This window comes from Ursus maritimus, unplaced genomic scaffold, assembly GCF_017311325.1.
Source record: "Ursus maritimus isolate PB19 unplaced genomic scaffold, ASM1731132v1 scaffold_5, whole genome shotgun sequence".
NCBI classification, from domain to species: Eukaryota; Metazoa; Chordata; class Mammalia; order Carnivora; family Ursidae; genus Ursus; species Ursus maritimus.
Window position 1 is genome coordinate 61201816 of NW_024426663.1, and position 25283 is coordinate 61227098.

The 25283-nt window shown below is 36.3% G+C and overlaps 1 protein-coding gene across 4 annotated transcripts in view; it reads left to right on the forward strand.

Moving 5' to 3' along the window:
* RAPGEF6 (Rap guanine nucleotide exchange factor 6) overlaps window positions 1–25283 on the forward strand; it is a 179207-nt gene that overhangs the window by 94621 nt on the left and 59303 nt on the right. For all 4 annotated transcript variants that reach the window (XM_040622495.1, XM_040622494.1, XM_008698967.2 and 1 more), the window contains 8 exons: window positions 4567–4744; window positions 6751–6887; window positions 9017–9175; window positions 9759–9911; window positions 14667–14831; window positions 17638–17745; window positions 19819–20022; window positions 23074–23182. In XM_040622495.1, the coding sequence (XP_040478429.1) occupies window positions 4567–4744; window positions 6751–6887; window positions 9017–9175; window positions 9759–9911; window positions 14667–14831; window positions 17638–17745; window positions 19819–20022; window positions 23074–23182 (1213 nt within the window). The remainder of the gene's footprint in view (window positions 1–4566; window positions 4745–6750; window positions 6888–9016; window positions 9176–9758; window positions 9912–14666; window positions 14832–17637; window positions 17746–19818; window positions 20023–23073; window positions 23183–25283) is intronic.

A 25283-nucleotide genomic window follows, 5' to 3' on the forward strand; every position in this document is an offset into this window, starting at 1 on the left:
AAAAAAAAAAAAAAAACCAAAAATATGAATAGGGTAAATAACACCAACCAAATTGTGTGTGTCTATCCAATCAGATCCTCAGACTAAAACAAAGGGAAGAGGAATATCAATATTGGACCTTAGTCTTTCTCTTGACTTCTGGCCTCCTTTGGAGTACTTACTCAAGCTATGAATACACCCTTTAGTTACAGATGGACATTGCCTGTGTATATGTACCTTGGCCAGTGACAATTGAGGTGGTTTGTCTGGTCATCCAAAATTTAGCATTTCATAGATTTTAAAAGTGAACACCTAATCCAGTCATGGCTTCTAACAGTATAAGCAAAGCCTTGCGAAATAATGCAAGTATTTTTAATTTGGAGGTTTGAGGGAAAGAGAGAAGAGAGACAATCGAACAGCAGTTCTTAATAAGAAAATTGTTGACACCATTTTATATGGCCAAATGTGTAACTGTGCTCCTGTGCATTTCCTTCTTGAGAGTTTTCATGTTTAAAAATAAAAGTCCTTGGCTCTCAAGGAAAGTTCAAAAAAAAAAAAAATTACCACAGTCTGGGTAAAATGCATGTAATCTTTTTTAATGAATATGTTTCTAATCAGATTAGCTTAAAATTTAGCTAAATTTATACATTAAGATGTTAGAGTATTCTTGGATCAGATGTTTTACGTATCCTCAAGGAATACTCAAGATAAATAAGAAGTGCTTCTTTCTGATTACTTTTTCTATTTATTTCAGTCTGTTTATACCAGCAAGAGCTGGAATATTGTGAAATAAAGCATTTGTCTTTTAATTAACTTATTTTTTAGAAACCTGAGGCATACATTCATCCCCCATCCACCTTTTTTAGTTTCTATGTGGGAAGTAAAACATGGTGCTAAAAATCCCAGTGCTTCATTTACTATCTCGATGGCAGCATGAGTCCTTAAGTCATAGCTCCACTGCCAGTCTGTCTAAAACTGTGCCACATTTCCACTAGGATGTTCATTTGACACCTCAGCTAGCTTTGCAGTACCACATTTCCTTCTGCTTTAATATTTCTGTCAGAAATATCTGTGTCCTAGTCAAAATTTCATTTGTCTTTTAACTACTCCCATTTTAACATGGGGCTGGATCTCACGACCCTGAGATCATGACCTGAGCTAAAATCAAGAGTCAGTCGCTTAATGGACTGAACCACCCAGGTGCTCCTACTCCCATTTTTTTAAACTTCCCCATGAGATAAATTACAAGAATCGTGTGACTTTACTCATATATTTTAAGTTTCAGTGCTTCACCATTATCCAACTTAAAATTTTCAGTCCATATTTGTAGTCACATTCTAAGCCTTCCACTTCTAACCACAATCTGTAAATCTGGCTTTATGTTCCACTGTTCCCCACTTGAACATTCTAGATTCTGGTCACGACAAATTACATTTGTTATTCCCTGAACATGTTTGCTTTATCCTTGCCCTGTGTTTTGGTTATGCTCTTCTATCTGCAGTTTTACCCTGATGACATTTTCATATCATCTCTCATGTCACAGAAATTTTTGTGTGGATCATGAGTCAAAAATTTGTGCAGGCAAGGTTTCTTATGTATTCCATTCTGAGTTAAGCACACCGTTGGCACTGAGGAAGTAATCTAGAATTTTTTTTAGTTGAGTTACACTTGAAAGTAAAAACCAATATTGTTCCCAAGGAAAGTGCAGAGAATCACTAGTAATTAAAGCTTGATTATATCCAGGGCAAAGGAGGGTTTACTTGAACTGCCTGACCTATTGTAGAGAATACGGAGTGGGCTATTCTGGACGGCATTCCTGTGAAGGATTAATTTTATAGCGTTCTTTCCCTGACCAAAGAGGTAAAGAGGAAACATAGGCCTAAGTGGTACATGTAAAAGGTTGAACGAAGTACTCAAAATGGGAATGCGAAAAAGAGAAACACTGAAAGTTTAAGGTTAATATTAGACTTAATATTTGCTCTAAACTTGAAAATGTGTTTTTTGTAAGTTTGTATAACTTTTCATTCCAACTTGTAGTTCCCCTCATTCTTTATCTAGATGCAAACAGGAAAAGGATATCCTCTGGTGGTTTATTTGGGGAAGCCAAAGTCATCAGAAAAATCACCTCAAGACTGTCTGCCTCACCAAATTATATTTACACCTAAACACAGAGATACGTTGTACTGCAAGAAAGGAAAAACACAAGTTTAATGAACTTGCCTTATTAGCTGTTTTACCAAAATACCCTCCCCTCCCCAACTTAATTTATTTTCAGAAAGATTTTCTTGAGGGTCTGCTGTAATCCAAGTGCTAGGATGAAGTAGGTGAAAGACCAGGGCTGATCCTCTCTGTACCCTGTCTTAACAAATGTGATGTATCTGTTGATCTACATTTTCTTGGTAACAACTGTTGATGTTATCTTACTAGTCTCTCAAACTCTTAAATTTTCTTTATGGCCTTATTCTTTGCTTTAGTTGGGGTACTTTTTATTCCCCTTCTTCAAGTTTACTCTTAGAGTTTACGTTTCTTTACTTAGATTTCCCGTTTTCACTCTGCTTATGTTTGTATTTTCTTTTAAATCTTAGAACTTATTTATAATGTTGGAAGTTCATGTCTCCTAATTCCATCCTCTCTGTCATTCCTGGGTCTCTTTATATTGATTGATTTTTCTCCTGGTTATGTATCACATTTCCCTCCTTTATCTATCTAGTAAGTTTTTATTGTATGCTGGACATTGTGAATACTACATTTTGAAAAAATTCTTATCTAGTTATTAGAGAATTAAACTCTGGCAACAAACTGCATCCTCAGAAATAGTATGCAGTGACTTCCTGTCTTGATGGTCATTATATCTACCTTCACCTTGAAACACCTGACTGACTTTTCTCAAAGAATTAGACCTTGGATTCTATACTGCATGTTTTATTCACTTATTTTTAAATTACAAAGTCCTTTTTAATTTCCTAGCATGTTTTTGGCTACTCTTCTTTACTATTTTTAATTCTTATTTTGCCACCCTATCCTTCTTGTATACTTTAATAGTTTAATGTTTCCTTGAATGATATTATTCATCCTTTTCCTTTTTATTGTACTTTGACAAAAGTACAGTTAAAGAAGTTATTTGTAAGGGTAGATTATATTCTTTCCTTTACAGATGTCCTTAAAAGATCTCTAAAAGAGTTCCTTTGGTACCCTTCTGACAGTCCCTACCCAGGATTTCTATTCTCCCTACCCAGGATTTCTATTCTCCCTGAAGAATTTTCCTCTTAAGTGTCTTCACTTCTCCCATAGATGACAATAAGCCTTGCCTGTTATCCACATAACTGAGTTGAATCTTGCTTATTTTTGCTGTGAACGATCTTTTTATCAGAAATAATCTAAAAGGTTTGGAGACTGTGTTGAGATAGTCTGGGTCATGGGATGAAAACCTGAAATTGTAATGAAAACAGTGGTTTAAGAACCCAAATATGTAAAGTAGATTGTCTTAAATTGATAAAGTGGATAAAGGCTACTCTGGGGGTGAGCTGTATTCTGAAAAATAAACTGTAGAGAAAATTGTAAAGGATATTGCTTTTGTGTTTTTAACACTAGTTTCTTGGATTAAAATCCGCATATATAAATGAGGTTTTTGAAAGTCATTTTAGCATGTATACATTTAAATTAAAACTATTTTTTTTTAAAGAAATAATAACCTGCTAACAAGTTTGTGGTTCCAAGGATATATTATTTAGAAGTGACTCCATTTAACCCTAACGTTCTGTAGCCAGAAAGCAGAAGCAGTTTTGGCCTCAGGGAACCTGGTTGCTTGCAGGTGTGTGCCCCTGTCTTGTTTTCTCTCTAGTCCTCCGGCACCTTGTAGCTTGCTTCAGTATGTCCCAGTTATTTATTATTTCATTATTTTCTATGGTTGACATTTAAATTTACAGTTTTTAAGAAATCTGCTAGTTCCTTTACAAATATCTGAGACCAATACATTTCCAAAGTTGAGATTGTAAGTGTAAGTCTATTTTAGACATTGGTTGCAATAATCTCACCTCTTCTTTGCACAATTAGATTCAATAAAAAGGTATTGGGACATTTTGAGTATGTTTTCGTGACTTCACAATTGGTTATTTTAGCCCTTTTCAGGAAGTTTTATACTTATGTTCTTAATTTACATGGTTGCCTACCTTACTGGGCTCTCAATCTTTGTGGTGAAAGAATATCTTATTTGCAACACCTGGCACAGACTAATAGATACTCATAAAATGATTGTTGGTAAACGGTCTCTTTCCTGCACTTTCATGTTTTAGGAACTGTTACACTTCTAAGAAATGCATGTGTTGTTTGGAAAACAGGTATTAATCCAGGTGTTTATATATCTCTTGACCATTTTATAAACTTACTGGCTCAGATTTATCATCTGGATGTCACCATGAGCCAGTATTTTTGGGCAGAGAGAAGCATTTTATAAATAAATATTGTTTTGTTTTTGATATAACACAGTATAGCCTGATTCTTTATAGTGTTAGGGAGGGGTAGTTTTGATTAATTCAGGCTGTGATACACAGTTTTTATAACATAATCGATCAAGATTTCTTTCTGTAGGCTACGGAAAGTGAGGTAGGAGATGTAGATTTAACACGTCTTCCAGAAGGACCTGTTGATTCTGAAGATGAAGAAGAGGAAGATGAAGAGATTGATCGAACAGATCCACTACAGGGGCGAGATCTTGTTCGAGAATGTCTCGAGAAAGAGCCTGCAGACAAAACTGATGATGACATTGGTAAGATACACATCTGTTCACAATAAGAATTTTAGAGTTTAATTTATATATAGTTAACCTCTTGCTGTGTAATAAAATACCTGAAGCTTAGTGGCTTAAAATAACACATTATTTTCTCATAGCTTTTGTGGGTCAGGAATTCATGAGCAGCCTAGCTGAGTGGTTCTGGCTCAGTTTCTCATGAGGTTGTAGTCCGAATGTCAGCAGGGGTACGGATATCTGAGGCTTCACTGGGCTGAGTTAGAGGATATACTTTCAAGGTGGCTACTCACATGGCTTTTAGTACAAGACCTCAGTTTCTGCTATGTGGGCCTCTCCATAGGCTTTTAAATATTTTCACAACGTGGCAGTTGGTTTCCCCCAAATCAAGTAATTCAAGGGAGAGTAAGGCAGATGCCACATTATTTTTTATGATTTGGCTCAGGAATGTCACATAAAGTAACCGTGCTATAATATGGGAGGGAACTGCACAAAATCATGAAAGAGGTTTAGAGCCATCTTGGAGGCTGGCTGCCCCAATTTGAGAGTTTGTTTGGAAGATACAGCAGGGGAGTACAGCTATTGGTATACCATTGACTGAATAACAGTCATCCTTTATCGGGAAAGTTCATCCTCTTGAACTGAGTGCACAGCTTGCAGAGGGATGCACATGAAACAGGGAGGAAGGGGACACCTGCCTAGCCAGGCAGATCCTCTGAATCAACACTGGTGATGACTGGGGTGATAGAGGTCACAGGCAGATAGCCCTCATATCCTGGCTGCTCCCAGTTAGAAAACAAAAGTTTGACTACATTAAAGCAATTTACCTCTTCTTGTCAATAAGATATTTAAGATACAGTAGTACAACAGTGTCTTATGTCTAGCTTTTTAAAAATTTTTCAAAATGTTATCAAAAGTCATCTTTTTACTTGTAGCTTGAAAAAAATATATATATAATTTTTGGATAGAAGTTTTACGGATTTTCCCTTTGGTGTTTCTTACAGAATTAATCACTTTGGGAGGTTGAATAATACTAAAGATGCTAATGTTTTCTTTAAGAACAAAGATTACTTAGTGTCACTATATATTGTTAGGATTCTGATTTTATCCTAGGTTTCCCTTTATAATAGCCATATTGCTGTCATTCAAATCAGAAGATGCTACTACTAAAAATCATAATCTGTATGAGTAGAGATCAGTACATTTGAACATTCCTTGCTATTCTAATGACATAGTTAATTAACTTGCAGTTTAGACTCGTGTTATGAATAGTATCTGGACAGAAACTGGAAGTGCATTTTTAATGATAAAGAATTGTATACTGTGCTCTTTTTCACAGTTTTTAAAAATCTCCCAATTATCTGGGTAGATAGCACTTTATAGTTAATTCTTTTTCATCCCTTAGCTGACTGCTTGTATATGTGTTTTTCCCTTTTATTTATCTTTATTACTCATGTATGTGTACCAGTAACGTTGGCCTAAGGCAGGCACTCATAAACATTTGTTGGTTATAAAGAGAGTTACCTTGCACTTCTACAACAGTTTGGAACTAGAATTCAAATTTGTTATCCTTCATTGCTTAGTTGTTGACACTTATTAATAACATTTTTTTTAAACTCTGTCCTAATAAGAACGAGACAAAATACTTTTTTGCTAATCCGTTAGATGGAAGGACATCACTAACTTAACTGTCATGGAGTGACATCTCAGGCTGGGAAAATTAGCCTCATTTCAATCTCTGTGGGTTTCTGGTACTCTTTGGAGGTTGTGAATTCTGGGTAGCTTCCAGTATGCCTATTTTCTTGTGTGATTCTGAAATATCCGTTAAACAAATCAGTGATTTTTTTTTTTTTTTGAACAGCAATCATCTGGTACCTTGGTTGCTCGATGTTAGCAGCATAAATTCATAAGTTGATTAGAAAATTGTGTATTAATAATTCTATATTTTATTGGATCTTTAAGGTATAGTCTTTGATGGTGTCTATACCAAAATTTCTTTTCTTTTTCTTCTTTTTTTTTTTTAATAGAACAATTACTGGAGTTTATGCACCAGCTCCCTGCTTTTGCAAACATGACCATGTCTGTAAGGAGAGAACTCTGCTCAGTGATGATTTTTGAAGTGGTTGAGCAGGCTGGAGCTATTATTCTTGAAGATGGGCAAGAGGTAGGTGCGCAAATAAATGTTGCATATTATTTAGTGTGGAAGCTAATTTTTAGAATGATTTAATTTCCATAAACTTATGTAAATCTTGATTTTTGAAATTTATACGGTTTTTACATGAATGCTGAGTTTGAGTTTGTTATAATTTCTGAAGATACAAGTTTTTATTTTTGTTTTTGCTTTACTTTGTCTTAATTTTTATTTCCCAGCAATGAACCTAGCATAGATGTTCAATAAATAACATTCATTGAACCAAATTTGGTTTTACTCCTCAAGTTGTAATACTTCAAAAAAATTCTTAATCATTCTATTTGTCTATTTATGTCATTATTTAAAATATTTGTTAAGTATTAACTCACTCTCCTTATCCATTTTCCATGTTATACGTTAAAAAAAAAAAAGTAAAACACATATCTATGCCTCCTGGTAGACTGGTGTCAGTTGAGGCATTTATGTGGTGGCAGCTCTATGTGCAGAAATGTTTGGCTGGTAATTTTGGGTCGGTGAAGGGAGGATGCAGAGGAATTACTGCTGTTAGGAATTACTTTAGTTTTTCTTATCAAACTGATAAAAATTAATGCTGACATATCAGTCAATGAAAATTGTCGTATACTCTAGTAGGAATAGAAACAGCATTTCTGGAAAGTCATTTAGAAATTTCTAACATGGGCCTTGAAGAATTAACAGTCTCTATCCTGTTTCATTCATTGAGTGTCTTTGTTCAGTACATAATATAAAACTTAGAGTTATGCCAGAAGATGTTCATTGCAGCATATTTATAATAAAAATTGGAAATGACTAAAATGAAATTCAGTAATCAATGGTTAATTATTATATGCCTACAAATGTAATATGTAGGTATTCAAGTTATTTTAAAATTGGATGGAATCTCTTTGAAGGCAGGGGACTTATCTCTAGCTTTATCTACATGTTTTTCCCCCATATCCTAAACATCTGACACATAAGATATACTCAAGAAAAAAAGTTTCATGAACAAATGAATTTAATGTTAAATTTTCTTAAAAGGCAAGACAGTCTAATAACTGTCTTAACAGTATAAAATAATATAAACATAGAGAAACTAAACCTCTAACAACAACTGTGTAAACAGTGCAATTTTGAAAAACTTTTCCACAGATTTTTATATTCTCTTTAATTTTTCACAGTTCTGTCAGCAAAAATTTGTTGTGTGCCTACTTTGTGCTGGGTACTCTTTTAGACACAGGGAGTGTAGTGGTGGAAAAACTAGACACAGTCCCTGTTCTCAAGTAATTTATGTTATCCACAAATTGCACACTGAGTGGATTTCATATTTGAAATTACAAAAAAAATAAAAGTTTTTCGATGCTTCTGAAAAAAAATTTTTTTGCTACTGATTCTCCTTTCAGACCTGATAATCCAGATTTCCCTTGAATCACCTTTAAACTGTTGAAAGCATAGGCTGATAAGAGGTATACTCAAGGAGAATAAGTGGTCTTTCACTGCTACATAGCGAGTTAACTTCTAGGAGCATCGTATGTTGCTATATAAATGAAGGCAGTATTTTCTCAATGTTAAGAGAAATTTTCAGTATTTTGTTGACTATGCCTCAAAATTCAGGGTTTTAGTAGTTTTTCTGAATTAATTACTAGCTATTCTTTTTTTCTTTTGAGTGCTGGCCATGTCCTAGGCACTGTTCTAAGCACTCAGTATGTATCTTAGTATGTATAAACTCATTTCATTAGGACAAAGGTCCTGTGATAGGTACTCCTGTTAAGCCCACTTAGAAATCAAGAAACTGGGGCCCTGCGAGGTTAAATAACTTGCCCAGAGTCACTCACCAAGGTATTGGCAGGGCCTGGAAACAGATTTCAGGAGCTTGTGGTTTTAACCATTACATCATTTTTCTCCGAGTATTTGGTCAATTATGAAAGTCCCCCGATGTCATTTGGTGACTAAAAGAAGAAAGAATAAAATAAACTTTATTAGTTTGCATAGACAGGCATAGGATGTTTTCTGACAGAGTATGAAGTAATATAACCAGATCTTTTTCTTTTTTAAAATAGACAAGTTCTATGTGTTGATTATTTTTCAAAGTTAACGTATAACTATCTTTTTAAAAAGATTCTTAAAACCTTTCTTTTTCTCTGTAGCTTGACTCATGGTATGTTATTTTAAACGGCACTGTAGAAATCACTCATCCAGATGGAAAAGTTGAAAATCTCTTTATGGGAAATAGTTTTGGAATAACTCCCACTCTGGATAAGCAGTACATGCATGGAGTTGTTAGAACTAAAGTAGATGATTGTCAGGTAAGTTTCTCTCTTTGCTCTTGTATCCTTGTTTGTTGATTTAAAATGGCTGAGCCTGTTTTTTCTTCCTCAAAATAAAATAGCTTGACTTGAGAATTGGGAGTTTTCAGAAGCTCACAGTTAATAAAAGGAAACTAGATTGTGTCTGACTCAAACATTTGTGGAATTGAACAAAGTATAAATTTTTAGAAGAGATTATACGAAATGTTGGTTTGTTAAATCTCTATTGGGTAATAGCTTAGTTTTTTTTTTTTTTTTTTTTTTTTTTAATAAAGGAAAGAAATAGGAACTTCTGAGTTGTTTGTTTCTAACTTACTCCTGCTTCATGTTCTCTTTGGCGTCAGTTTTGAGAGAAGTAGACGTTCACTTCTCCTTTTAGAGCAGAATTCAAACGGATTTAACCTCTTTGGTCTCTTTGTACGTGAATTATTTATTTCACCTTGATTTTTGTTAAGAGTTAAAGGGATTGAATAAAAAAGAACTGATGCCACTCGATTTCTTACCTTTGTGCTCTGCCTTGGTGCATAGTGATATATTTATGTACTACAGGTTCATTAACTGTCCCCATGTTATTCTTGGACAGTTTGTCTGCATAGCCCAGCAGGATTATTGGAGAATTTTAAATCATGTGGAGAAAAATACCCATAAAGTTGAGGAAGAGGGAGAAATTGTTATGGTGCATGAGCACCGTGAACTAGATCGGAGTGGAACCAGGAAAGGACACATTGTAATCAAGGTGGGTGTTCTTATTTACTATTCTAGTTACTGATAGAATAAAGTTTTTTTGTTTATGAGGCTTTGAACCACTTTTTGTGCAGTGCAAGATAATTCACTAATTTTAGAATCTAAGCAAATATGTTGGTTCTTTTGCTTTTTTCTGCATGTTTTTACACATTTCAGTAAGTGTGATGTTGCCATTTAATATCAGTATGGGTAGGATATTATTTTAGAATACATTGGTCAAAGATTTCCTTTTAAATTTATTTTTTGATCCATTGATAGTGGGAGTTAATTTCGTCAAACACAGCAATACGTCAGAGAAAGAAATATCATATGATTTCACTCCTATGTGAATTTAAGAAAGAAAACAAATGACATTAGGGGGTGGGAAGGCAAACCAAGAAACAGACTCTTAACTGTAGAGAACAAACTGAGGGTTGCTGCAGGGGAGGTGCTTGGGGAGATGGGTTAAATGGGTGATGGGTAGGGGCGCCTGGGTGGCTCAGTCGTTGAGCGTCTGCCTTCAGCTCAGGGCGTGATCCCGGGGCCCTGGGATCGAGCCCCACATCAGGCTCCATGCTCTGCTGGGAGCCTGCTTCTTCCTCTCCCACTCCCCCTGCTTGTGTTCCCTCTCTCGCTGGCTGTCTGTCAAATAAATCATAAAAAAAAAAAAAAAGGGTGATGGGTAGTAAGGAGGGCACTTGTTGCAATGAGCCCTAGGTGTTGTATGTAGGTGATGAATCACTGAATTGTATACCTGAAACTAGTATTCTACTGTATATTAACTAACCGGGATTTAAATAAAAACTTTTGAAACTTAAAAAAAAAAAAAAACCAGCAATATTTAGAAACAGAAACTTAAAGGACTCATCACAAAAGTATGAAGAATGATAGATGAAGATAGAGTGCTTACTGGATATTTATTGCACTGAAATAGGCATTATCTTCTCTGAACCTCAGTTTTCTTATCTGAAAATGATAATGACAGGGCTTTTTTATTAGGGTTAAATGAAGTAAATCAAAAGCCTTAGCACATTGTAGAGTCTGAATACTAATCCCCATACTGTTTTCTCTAGCTCCCTCTCCCCTGTCCTTTGTCCACTTACCCCTTGTCTCCCTCCTCCCTCCCCCAATAGCCAGTCTCTTGGAAGATCTCTAGATTGTAAAACAGAGAAATTATAGTTGAAATAGAGGAAATAAAAACATATAACCATTTCTCTTTTCAGCCTAGTCTTGGTTGCAAAATAAGTAAATGTATTATTATTCATTACAAATGCATGAACTTATGTAATAATGTGAAGGACTGATGTCAGATCCATTTTTTCCTCAGGAGTCAGGCTATTCTGCAACACTTTTTCTTTTCCTAAACTGATAAGTATTAAGCTTTGTATGTAGAAAAGATGAACATGTGGGTGGATTGCCATAGACTATCTTTTTATGGGGGCTCATGTTTTTTAAATTCTTTATTTTTAAATAATTACAACCTTAGAGAATAGTGGCAACAACAGTATTGAGCTCCTCACTCAGAATCCCCAACTGCTCGTTAGCATTTCACTGCATTTTCTCCATTGTCACCAGTCTTTTTCTGAATCATTTGGGAACAGTCTGCAAGTGTGATGCATCATTCCTGAGTATTCCATTGTGTATTTCCTAAAAACAACACTCTCCTACATAAACACCATAGAACCCTTCAGGTTGGGAAATAAAAATTGATACAGTACAACCAGTCAGCCCCCAGACCCTATTTAGATTTTCCCTGACTCTCCCAGCAATGGCTTTTGTCCTTTCTCATCCCTCATCTCACCCAGGAACGTAGTAGCAGTTAGTTGTCGTGTCACTTGAGTCTACTCTAAGAACAGTCTTTATCTGTTCATATTCTCAGCAGTCTTAAAGAGTGCACACCTTTTATTCTGTAGTGTCATCCTCAGTGTGGATCTTCCCAGTGCTTCCTCGTGAGCAGACACTGAAGTCATGCTTTTCTGGCAGGAATTCCACAGAAATGATGTCATATTCTTCTCTGTGCGTCGTATCAGGGAGCATGTAATGTCAACCTGTCCCACCATTGGTGAAATCTACCTTAATCATCTGGTCATGTTGTTGTCTGTCAGATTTCTTCACTGCAAGTCACCATTATACCCTTTGTAAATTGTTAAGTGTTTGGAGGAGAGATGTTTTGGCATAGTGTCAGTATCTCCTGCTAACTTCTTTCCTCCAGTCTTCCATTGACTCCTGCCTGAAATGGTGATTTTCTGTTTCCCTTTTTTCTTTCTTTCTTTCTTTCTTTCTTTCTTTCTTTCTTTCTTTCTTCCTTTCTTCCTTTCTTTCTTTCTTTCTTTCTTTCTTTTTCTTTCTCTCTCTCTCTCTCTCTTTCTCTCTTTCTCTCTCTTTTTTTTTTTAACATTTATTATCTTTTTCTGTAAGGACGAAAATTCTCTTTTCCCCCATTAATTCAGTTATATGGGCATGGATTTGTGTGTTGTATGCTGTTACCATCATTGTTGTTCCAGTGGTCAGATTGTCCCAGATTTGGCCAGTGGGACCTTCATAAGGCCGACTCTTGTACCCTTTAGACATGTCCCCATCATTTTTTGAGATCTTTCCTAGTATCTGGCAAAACAACATGTTCAGACTCATCTTGTGCTTTTCCTGTTCCAGCTTTGGAATCAGCCATTTCTCCAGAGAGTCCTAGATCCTACTAGTGGAGAATAGCATTTAAAAGCTAAGATCTTTGGGGAGCCTGGCTGGCTGAGTTGGTGGAGCATGGGACTCTTGATCTTAGGGTTGTGGCTTTGAGACTCAATTGGGTGGAGAGATTACGTAAAAATTAAATATTTTAGGGGCACCTGGGTGGCTCAGTCAGTTAAACATCTGCTTTCGGCTCAGGTGATGATCCCAGGATCCTGGAATCGATCCCCGAGTTGGGCTCCCTGCTCATTGGGCGCTCTGCTTCTCTCCCTCCTGTTGCCCCTGCTGGTGCGCACGCGTGCGCTCTCTCTCTCTCTCAAATAAATGAATAAAATCTTAAAACAAACACAACAACCCAAGATCTTATCACTTAGTCTTTCATTGCTACTTAGGTGTTGTTGCTTTTCGAGCCTCTGATCAGACACTGCAGGGAGAGATGTGTATGTATTTACTATACTATACAGTATATTTATAGTAAATGTATATTTACAGTAAATGCATACACATCTATAGCTTTGTGTAGTCTCCATCTGTTTGTAATAATCATGAGTTCATACCAGCATTCCGAGTTCCAGTGCTGTACCACAGTTTTTCCTGTCCTTTCTCTTTCCATAATTGTAAGTATCTTTCCAGCAGTGGCTCTTGTTATGCTCTGTGTATTTACTTCCTTGCTCATTGTAACCAGTCTCTATCATGCCAGTGTCACCATTCCATTCATCTCCTTTGCCCCCCAACTCTGCTCACCGTGTCTCCCAGAATCCCACATTGTTGGATACTAGTGGGCCCTTTGGTGACATGCTTCTGCATGACTATGGGGCTCACCTTTAAATATATTTTGAATATACAGCTTAGTCTCTACAGGTATCCTACCCCAGTGATTTAGCCAGTCAGAATAATGGCCTTTCTTTAACATGTTGATCAGTTCCTCCCCCAGCTTAACTATATATGATCTAAGAACCAGATTTAAAGACCTCAACTGAAGATTGGCCTGTGAAAAGTTAAGCCCAATTTGGTGCTCTTTGACTTAGATTATTTTGGAGGGTGCAAGAAGAATAGGAATGATATGTGGTTGCCTTGTCCCTTAAATACGTTATGTGAAAAACCTTACTTTGACTTCCTTCTTGAGAAATGATTTATATACCTTTCTTTAAGTAAATTCTTAGATAACATTGTTAGTATTGATGTATGTTTACCATACAGTTATTCTCACCAGTGAAATTGTTTGGGTGAATTGAAATTTGAGGTTATGGACAACAGTTGGTTTTTATATTTGGTTTAACATCTGATTTATCTCTATATTTGTTCTGCGTACACACTGTTGAAAAGGCTGCAAAGGTAATAAATTTTAACAATGATACAGAAGCTTAGAGCAGTAGATAAATGTTTACATTCCTTTTTATAAATCTCGAGACAGGCAAGCGGTTAAAACTCTGAATTAATGTAAAAACTATATATAGAACTTCTGGTTCCGCGGTTAAAACTCTGAATTAATGTAAAAACTATATATAGAACTTCTGGTTCCTCTCAAGATGGTGAACTAGCATGGAGAAACTATAGAAAAAGAAACTTCTTTTGTAGGAAGTAAAAACAACAAAACACACTGTCTTGAACTGGTGTGTTGTTTCTTTAGCCTGGGGCAGAAGAGATTTGAAGATGATTAAATTTGGAGGAAAGGTTTTTTTGTTTTGTTTTTTAAGTTTAACTCTTAACTTCTTCCATCTGGTGGCTTAAGATGTCATCTCCACACCTCCACCAATTGTAGAAAAATGGCAGAAAAAAGCCACACCAGGGGTAAATCACTAAATTTCAAGGATGCTAGGATGAAATGACTGAACAGCTACAACTGAGTAAATGCTGTTGGGTATTTTCATTCTTCTGCTCTTTCTCTCTTTCATCCTCTGGGTGCTGGTGGATTGCAACCTGTAAAGACTACCTTCTCCCATTGCTAAGTATTATTTTTTAACAGTGAAACTCTGCTTTGAGGAATTGTGTGATAGAGTGATTACAAAGGGAAGTAATCAGTAGAGTTCTTTGTTTCCTCAGCTATTTGTTTATTTTATAATCTTCTCTATCCTTGGATTCATAGGCAACACCTGAGCGTCTCATCATGCATTTAATAGAAGAACATTCCATTGTCGACCCAACTTATATAGAAGATTTCCTACTAACTTACAGGACATTTCTTCAAAGTCCTTTGGATGTTGGGATCAAACTGTTGGAATGGTTTAAAATTGACAGCTTAAGGGATAAGGTTGGTTTTATAAATATGATGGACATTTATATTTTATAAATATAACCTATAAATTTGAATAAAACTTTTCACAGTTGATAAATATTTATTTTGATAATATTCACTTCACCTAAAAAACGTAGCTCCACTTTGTTACTTTTGTGGGAAAAAGCATGTTAAAAAGTGGACCTTTTTAACCTTTAAAGTTAAAAACTGAAATAGGCTGTGGTATAGCTATAAACTCAGAAAATATGATAGCTGCATAATAGTATTTTTGGAACTTTATCAAAATGTTTGTTTCTGGAGGAGAACAGTAAAACATTTATAACTTAAGTAATAGTTTAGAAAGGATATTCACCAAGTAAATTATTTTCATGGGAGCTTAGATTGTTTGTAAGCCCCAAAATAGAAATATGTTCATTTTTGAGTTAAAGACTTATAATCATTTTAAAACAGTTAGTCATTTTGATCCTAATATCTCTCTGTTGTGACTTATTTTAAATCTACATTTGAGGGTTGGTTTTTTTTTTTTTTTTGCATTAAACATTGTTTGCTATTTTAAATTATCTTACCTTATTTGACAGGGTGTTTGTACATTCAGTGGAAAGACTAGCAATACCTCAGCAAATTGGTACGAAGTTACTTATTTTAAGAAAAATAAAAGTAGGGTCATAATTGCTTGGTATGTCTTTCTGAGTTAATATCTTTTTTTTAATAACATATAATGTATTATTTGTTTTAGGGGTACAGATCTGTGATTCATCAGTCTTAAACAATACACAGAGCTCACCACAACACATAACCTCCCCGAAGTCTGTCATCTGAGTTATATCTTAAATAAATTAGATGTACCTGGACTCTGGAATTCCATTGTTTAGGAAACTAAGGTGTTTCAAACTATAGGCTTACCTCCCCACCCCCTTCGGAGTTATGTGTAGTTACTTCAGTTACTCAGAAGATAAAGGCATGCTGAAGAATGAGCAAAAATATGAGTGAGGGCAACTAGATATTCACATGCAAAAGAATGAATTGGACCCTTAACCTACCCCATATACAAAATTAACTCAAAATGAGTCAGAGACCCTAAATACAGGAGCTACGACTATAAAACTCTTAAAAGAAGAAGTTAAAAATCATGACCTTATTAAACTTTTTTGTATTCATATGTTTTGTTTAAGTATTTGACAATGACGTGCTGTTTTTACAAAAATAAAACCTTTTCTTTTAAAACTTAAAAAAAAAATGACCTTGGATTTGGCAGTATTTTCTTAGATAAGTATCCAAAACAAAAACAACAAAGGAAAAGAAAACAGATAAATTAAACTTCATCAAAATTAAAGCCTTAAATGGAAAGAAAAGACAATATGTGGAATGGGAGAAATATATTTGCAAATCTTATGTCTGATAAGGGTCTAGTGTCCAGAATGTGTGATAAAGAACCCTTGCAGTCAATAGCAAAAAGACAACACAACATAAAAATGGACAAAAGGCTTGAATAGACACTTTCCCAAAGAAGGTATATAAATGGCTAGCAAATACATGAAAAAGATCTTCAACACCATTATTCAAAGGGAAATGCAAATCAAAACCACAGTGTGATTGTACTTCACACCCACTAGGATGGCTTTTAAAAAGGAAGGGAAGTTAACAAGCATCCCCGAGGATGTGGAGAAAATGGAATTCCCATATATTGTTGATAGTAACATAAAAAGTTATAGCTGCTCTGGAAAACAGTTCGGCATTTCTTCAAAAAGTAAAACATAGAATACCAGATAGCCCAGCAGTTCTCCTACGTATTTATCCATAAGAACTGAAAACAGGTATGCAAACAAAAACTTAAGATACAGATGTTCATAGCACTGCTGACAATAGCCAGTAGGTAGAGACAACCCAAATGTCCATAAACCGTTGGATGGATAACAAAATGTAGTACATCCGTGTAATAAAACACTATTCACCCATAGAAGGAAAAATAGTACATGCCACAACATGGATGAACCCTGAAAACGTAATGCTAAGTGAAAGAAGCCAGACATGAAAGGTCACATTTTGTATGAAATATCCAACATAGGCAAAATACACAGAGACAGAGAAGCATATTAGTGGCTCTTTAGAGAGAGGGCAGAAAGTGAGGTGACTCTGTAATCGGAATGCGGTGATAAAAATGTTCTAGAACTAGGTAGTGATGATAGTTGCACACCACTGTGAATGTGCTAAATGCCGCTGAGCTGTACACCTTAAAGTGGTTTAAATGGTGGCTTTTATGTGTGTTCTACCACAGTTTAAAAAATATATAACTTAAATTACTTCCATTGTTTGTTAGGTGCATGATTCAGTTCAACTTCCATTAACGTTTCTGTTAATCTGTGGTGCGAAGTAAGCAAATCACTTTACAACTTTGAAAAGTCACAGTATTTATGATGAAGTAAGTTCAGAGGTGCTTATGTTGAGACTTTTGATTAAGCATGTGCTCAGCTACATAAACACTTTTGATACGATCCTGCCCTGCCCTTAGAAGTTCACATTTTAGGATACGGTCTGACGTATACATCCTGTGTACTTCTTTCAGCTTACCATGCAGGTTTATGTTTTTTTTCACTGAGGGTACAGTCTTGGTGCTCTCTGTTGCTTGTGTCCCCCCAGAAACAAAAGGTCAAACTAAATCATGCCTCTCTGTGAGAATGAACCTTTTGCATGCAGGATAGGGGGTGAAGGGATTAGCCCTACAGCTCAGTTTCCCCTCGGTTTTTGGACGTGCTTTTGGAATATACTTCTGCAGAAAGAATGCCTCTCATAACTGTATGCTGCCTCCTTCATGTTTCCACAGGTAACACGGATTGTGTTATTATGGGTAAATAATCATTTTAATGATTTTGAAGGTGATCCTGCTATGACTCGATTTCTGGAGGAATTTGAAAAAAATCTGGAAGATACAGTAAGACTCAAAAGAATTTATCTTCTTCAAGGTTTAGGGATTTTCCTTATCCCCAAATAAGAGCAACTCAGAACAACTTTCATCTTCTCCTGTGTCTTGAATGTCTGCTCTGAGTACTTCCAGATTTATATTCTGGATTCTGCACATTCTCTGCAACTAACCCAGACAGAAATCAGCCTTCCTCCTGCCTCTTCTTTATCGTTTTGAGACTAATGAGAATGCTATCTCTAGTCACGCAAGCTTATGAACTCTTTTCCTTGCATTCCGTGACCAAGGTGTCCATTCATAGTTGAAGTCACCTAGGGCACTAATTGTGGCAGTACACATATTCCCTATAGTCTCTCTCCCGTTCCTTTTTCACTCCCCATTTAAAGCCTCATTTCATCATGCCTCATCTGTTGTAACAGCTAGCTAATTTTAGTTCTAGTATTTTTTCTAATCTATTTTGTGTGGCCAATGATTGTTTTTAAACTATAAATGAGATGAATATTTCTCTCTTTGTCAGTAAACTAAAGTATTTCCTACCAGAGTAATTCCTCATCCATATATTCAGATCCCTCATCTACATTTTCAGTCTTTTTTTCTGTACACCCTTGATTTTAACCAACCAGATTATGTTATATTCTTTACCAGTTCTCAGGTTTGAATTCTTATCTTCTAGTGTTGCTATTTGAACTCTGTGCAACCTTCAAGACCTATTTTATGTATCAGCTCTGCATTAGACATTCTGAGTCTCCCTTCTGCATGTGATTTCACTTGTTCTAAATATACAACACCTAAAATAATCCCCGCAAGGTCGTGTTAACTTTCACAGCAGCTATTTATAATTCCATTTACTCTGTCAGATACAAACTTTGAACTGCAGCTGGATTTATGTCCTCCAAGCAACTTGAAATTTTGGGAAGTAAATTAATAATGCAGCTATCCCACCTGTTAGACATGTGAACTTGAATAAGTTGCTTAGCCTTTTATGCAGTTGTCTTTATAGGTAGGAGCCGCTAGTTGATGGGGATTGTTACAGGGTTTATAATGAGCTAATGAATGTAACAATCTGGGGAAAAAACAACAACAACAACAAAAACCTGGCACATAGCAAATGCCCAAGAACCTTTGCTGTTTCTCAGAGTGTAAGTGGATTGAGTTGAAAAGGGACAAATACGCAGATTTCTGTCCGTACCCTTACCTCTTAGTTCCTATAGCTTTCTCAGCAGCACTTCAGCTCTATGCAAAATGGGAAGAATGAACAGAGACAGGGGAACTTGATTAAGAGGCTGTAGAAGCTTACCACCATCATTTGTGTTTTCCAGTGCTCGCTATGTAGATATTTACACGCTAATGGAAAATAGAAATTACCTTACAATCATGGGATTTCTTTTTTGGTAATCATTCAGTCATCAGGTATTTATTCAGTTCTACTTTATGCTCCCAAGGTGTTAGGATCAGAACAGGTGTAAGGCTTGGCCCTTGTCCTGAAGAAACTTTAGCTGCTTTTTATGGACATGAGGTTTACACGTACTATGCTATTTGAGAACAGTTGAGTATTAAATTGGTATTACTATCTGAAAGTGAGAATATTACTAAGCTTAAGAAAGATGTAAAATAATACAGGAATAATATACCACGAAGAGCTAGGGACTTGAATGTGTCTTTCAGTATGACTGTATTCAGAAAGGTGGTTCAGGTCCTTTAAGGTTTTAAATGAAGGTTTATAAAGTTTCTGGATTTATGTAACAGCCAGGAGATGAGCAAGATAGTAGTGGTGATGTATTAGGACAGTTCAGGCCATGAGAAGTCACATTTTGTCTTCCCTCTCTAAATGAGACATCATTTTGAAATCTTTTCTAACCTGTGATTATTGAGCAGTTTCTAAAAATCATATTGTGAGATCATTATCTTGACAGTGCTCTGGGGCGGAAGTTTTCCCTCCTTCAGTTTTATGTATGGTGGCTTACATGTTCTTTACTCTGTATTTCAAGGTATCTCTGATTCTAATAATTTTAGGTGATTTTTTTTAAAGTCTATAGGCATAGATACATAAATTTACATACATTATACCCTTTTTTGCTTTTTTAGAAAATGAATGGTCATCTCCGCTTATTGAATATTGCCTGTGCTGCAAAGGCCAAATGGAGACAGGTGGTGCTGCAAAAGGCTTCCCGAGAGTCCCCTCTGCATTTCAGCCTTAATGGAGGGAGTGAGAAGGGGTTTGGTATTTTTGTTGAAGGAGTAGAACCTAGTAGCAAAGCTGCTGATGCCGGACTGAAACGTGGTGATCAGGTAAGTAAATAACTAAGCACGTGAATTAAAGCTTTTTTGGAAGTAATATGTCTGTTCCTTTTTTTCACATGTGATATTCTTCAAGTAAGCATAATCAATTTAAGGGAATTCAATTAAAAATTAAAATGAAGGGCACCTGGGGGCTCAGTCGGTTAATTGTCTGTCTTCGGCTCAGGTCGTGATCTCGGGGTCCTGGGATCGAGTCCCATGTGGGGTTCCCTGCTCAGTTGGGAGTCTACTCCACCCTCTGCCCCCCACTCATGCTCACTTTTGTACGTGCGCTCTCTCTCTTAAATAAAGTCTTTACAAATTAAATAGGTAAATAAAAAGGTAAGTGGCCAAAGATTGCCATGAATGATGGTTTCAGCTTAGTGTTCATATGGTAACAGAACTACATCCCTAAGCAGAGGAAGCCAGGTGAGGGACTAGGAAAAAGGAGACATTAGGAGAAAGTAGGTAGCTGTAGAGTGAGCATTGTGTTCCCAGAGGTGATTCCTGACAACCTTGTTACCAAAAAATGTAATTACTATGCCCACCTCAGTTCTGTTAATCATACTAGTCACATTCTCCAGAGATGAGCTCTAGGAATCTGTATTTTTTTTTTTTTTTTAAGATTTTATTTATTTATTTGACAGAGAGAGACAGCCAGCGAGAGAGGGAACACAAGCAGGGGGAGTGGGAGAGGAAGAAGCAGTCTCCCAGTGGAGGAGCCTGATGTGGGGCTCGATCCCAGAACGCCGGGATCATGCCCTGAGCCGAAGGCAGGCGCTTAACCGCTGTGCCACCCAGGCGCCCCAAGGAATCTGTATTTTTAACAGAGCTCTCTAGGTGATTCTCATGCACACCGAAGAGTAGTTTTTCAAATTCAGGTGAATCACTTGGGAAGGTTATGTTTTCCCTTTCTAAAATTCTACTAGTTCAATTATTCATTTAGGATGTAGCTTTATTTTACTTTTAACTGAATCATACTAATGCACTTTCCTTTTAAAATAGTGAATGCATTCACATTATAAAAAGTTCTACACTGCAGAGCGGGGGCTCTCAACTAGGAGTGATTTTCTCCCTCAGGAGACATTTGGCATGTTTGGAGATATTTTTGATTCTCATGACCTGGGGGTTGCTACTAGCATCTAGTGGATAAGAGGCCAAGGATGCTGCTGAGCAACCTACAACGTGCTGCAACAGCGCATCCCCCACAATAAAGAGTTATCCAGCCCACATATCAAAGGGTTAGGAAGCTGATTTAGTGTTATAATGATTCCCTTCTTCTCCTAAGGGAACTTTTTAAACATAGATATTTCTGGGTCTAACCCCACTCTAGTCATTAAGAATATCTCGTAGCTAGAATTCTGGAGTCAGTGTATTTATTGTTCTAGTATTTTATTTTAAACACATTTGAGCATCTCATTCTTCACAGAAAAAGAAAACCAATAAAATCAAATGATTTCATTCTTGAGAGAAAATTGATCAGCTTTTTACTTCTTCCCTCAGTCTTCCCAGTTATTATTAAAATTATCTGAAATTTTATATCTAGCTACTAAGTCATATTTAACGTCGTTTATCTTCTTTTAAGAATACTTTTGACATTTGCATTAAGTTTCGTGAGTTTATCACTAATAACGATGTAGACATTTATACCTGTCTTACTGATTTCATTGATCACCTCCATTTCATCTATGCCCTGTATCTCCATTATTGTGATTCATTTCACAGTTGTCTTCTAGTACTCCTGGTACCTTTTCTAGTACTTTTCTCAAAAAGGGCCAATAGGTGCTATAGTTTTATGTGTCCTTGCATGTCTGATAATGCTCTTGTTCAGTGGAGTATAAGATTCTTTGGTCATTGTTATTTTTCCCTCAGAACTTTGATGTTACAGAAAAGTGTCACATGACCTTAGCATAGCCCAAGAGAAGTCCAAACCATGGGGCGCCTGGGTGGCTCAGTCATTGGGTGTCTGCCTTTAGCCCAGGGCGTGATCCCGGGGTCCTGGGATCCAGCCCCGCATCGGGCTCCCTGCTCTGCTGGGGAGCCTGCTTCTTCCTCTCCCACTCCCCCTGCTTGTGTTCCCTCTCTTGCTGGCTGTGTCTCTGTCAAATAAGTAAATAAAAATCTTAAAAAAAAAGAGAGAGAGAGAAGTCCAAACCAGTCTTTATTTTTCTTTTCTAGCTCTCTGTTTGTCCCACTACCCACTACTACACGGTGATGTTTACAGAGTCTTTGTTCTCTGTCCTTGGGATTCAAAATTTTCATTGGGCTGTGTTAGTTCTCTTTACTATCTTTGCATGGTATTGAGCCAGTTCAGTATGTAGACTCAAGACTTTTTTCAACTTTGAATTTTACTTCTGTGATTTTTTTTTCTTTTCATAATATTTTGCCTTTCAGTCTTTTATCCTTTTAGAATGATTGTGTCAATCCCTGACACCTGTCCTCTATGCTACTTTTTTTTTTCTCTCATTATGTTTATCTCTATCCTTTTTTGTTAGAATTAGTATGTTTTAAGAAAACTTTCTGTGTGGTTTTGAGGTACAGCTGAGTTTGGGGATCCCTGCTGTGAAGGTTGAGCCGTGTCACGTGGAAGAACCCATCACAGTGGTGCTTGTTGCTTGACTTGCTGGTTCATTCATTGTCAAGAAATGATACTAGATGTATTCAGAGTATCACTTTTGAATGAGTTATCTCTTAAATGCAATACATTTGCATTTAGAAAATTTCAATAAAATTTGCACATATATACACAGGCACTAATTTTTATCATCTGATCTGACATGATTTAGATTTTTCCTTCATATATAAACCAGGCTGTGTTTTTTTTTTTAAATGTCTTTGATACGATCTCAGAGGGAAAGAATGTTCAAAAAATGTTTTTAGTAGATATTGGGGGAAATACAATAGAAAAGAAAAGAAGAGGTAGCTTCACTTCTCACAGAGATAACCATTGTTCACATATGGGTGCGTTTTGTTCAAGTTTACTTTTTTTCACCATTAAACTTAAGGTTGCAGAACTAATATTGTTTTTGTCTTAATTTATATTTTACAACTGCTTTTCTCAAGATAATGGAAGTAAATGGACAAAACTTTGAGAATATTACCTTTGTGAAGGCCCTTGAAATTTTAAGGAATAATACGCATCTTGCACTTACCGTGAAGACCAACATTTTTGGTGAGTTTTGTTGTAAAAACTGAGGCTTTTTGTTTTTTGGTTTTGTTTGGTAATAAAAAAGAGAAAAAGTACTACAATGAAAAGAAAAGTAAAATTAAAATAGTAAATTAGTAAAATAGTAAAAAAAAAAAAGTAAAAAATACATATTCTCTCTGAGCTCTTTGAAAATTTTTTGATTCCTTAGTGTTGAGATATGACACTGTGTATTCTAGAATTTTCATTTTTCATTTTTTGTATTATTTTGGTGTCTTAGAAGTAAGATTTAAAATAGGCATGCAAGTATGTTTAGTTAGTCGTTTATGAAATGTCTGCTGAGGAGGTATTATGTACTATACTTTGCTGGGAGGCACTGAGTGAAACTTAGAATGATCTGAATGAAGCATAAAAGTCATAGGCGTTTATTCCCCCTGCTAATGTGCACATCATAGTACTGCTTAAGTTTAACTGCCTTTCTGAAATAATGTGAATGCTAGATTAGCTGTTTCATGAAAATAAAACGATCAGTGAATTCCAGCTTTTTAATAACAGTGTTCTCTACCTTTCTATGTAAAAATGCCGATTACTGTGTCCGCAGCGTGTTTTGATCATGCTTCTGTTTGAATGAAGCAAAGACTAAGCTTGTACTTGCATTTTTTTTTCTTTTAGAGAAGACTTACTGTAACTTGGTTTCATTAGATACCAGAGGATATTCTCTGAAATTCTGAAAAGGGCAACAATAAAAACAGCATCATAATTTGAAAATTATCAAAGAAAATTTAAGAGTCTTTATGAAGTAGGGGGGAAAAATTCCTCTAAGTCATTTGGGTTGCATTTTGAAAACTAGGAGTTGAATTTAAAAGCTGTGCCTACGGAAGAGGAAGTGTGTTTTATTTTTTCACTTTGACTCCTCCTTACACTGCACTTAGTCATAGTGAAAAATGAAACACTTGCTATTTTTCCTCTTTTCACTTGTGTCCTTTCTACTGAATTATGTCCTGTTAAATCTGATACATAACTGTCTATTTGCAATTTCCTAATATTATATTTTTTAGTGTAAAATAAGTAAGCCTTCCCAGTTTCTGGATTTCCTGAGTTTGAACTACTTTCTAGAAACAAAACCTGTGGGTTAAATTAAAAAGATTCTGATATTGTAAAATAAGAAAGCAGAGCTTGCTCTGTCACTTAGAGCAAATGATTCTCCAAGCTTGACTTTCTCCGGCTGTATTTCATAAGGTTCTTACACGGATCAAACACTTTAACTTTTTGTGCCATCACATAGTAATTACTAACAGGTATCAAAAACTTTTATGTATAGGGGCGCCTGGGTGGCACAGCGGTTAAGCGTCTGCCTTCGGCTCAGGGCGTGATCCCGGCGTTATGGGATCGAGCCCCACATCGGGCTCCTCCACTATGAGCCTGCTTCTTCCTCTCCCACTCCCCCTGCTTGTGTTCCCTCTCTCGCTGGCTGTCTCTGTCTCTGTCGAATAAATAAATAAAATCTTTAAAAAAAAAAAACTTTTATGTATAAAAATATAGAAATAGTAAATTTGATGGTTAATACCATGACCCCTGGAAGACAGAAAAAGGAGATCTGAAGGATGTAAAAGTCAGGGAAGCCACCACCTTAGAACTCCTTGAGTGGTGAGAAACAATTGCCCAGCAGAACTCTAGATTGGATGTGGCAGAGGGCAGGCATTATGTGATACTACAAAAGGGGCCTGTGTCCTCACCACCTCGTTCCTTATCCTAGGCAGAGTATGGTCGGTGACTTTTGTCCAAACAAAACACCTAAGAGTATCTCGAAGGAATATTAATAAAACATTTGTAGATATGGAGCATTTTAGTCTAGATGTCTGTCACACCTGGAAAAAAGCTCTAGTAACTCTGGCATTATGGTGAAGAAAAGTTGCCCAGTTAGGTAGTCCTGTATAGAACTCACAGTCAGAATACCTACAAATAGGAGAGGCGCCTGGGTGCCTCAGTTGGTTAAGCATCTGCCTTTGGCTCAGGTCATGATCCTGGGGTCCTGGGATCAAGTCCCGCATCAGGCTCCTTGCTCAGTGGGGAGCGTGCTTCTTGCTTTCCTCTGCCGCTTCCTCTACTCGTGTGTGTGCACGCGTGC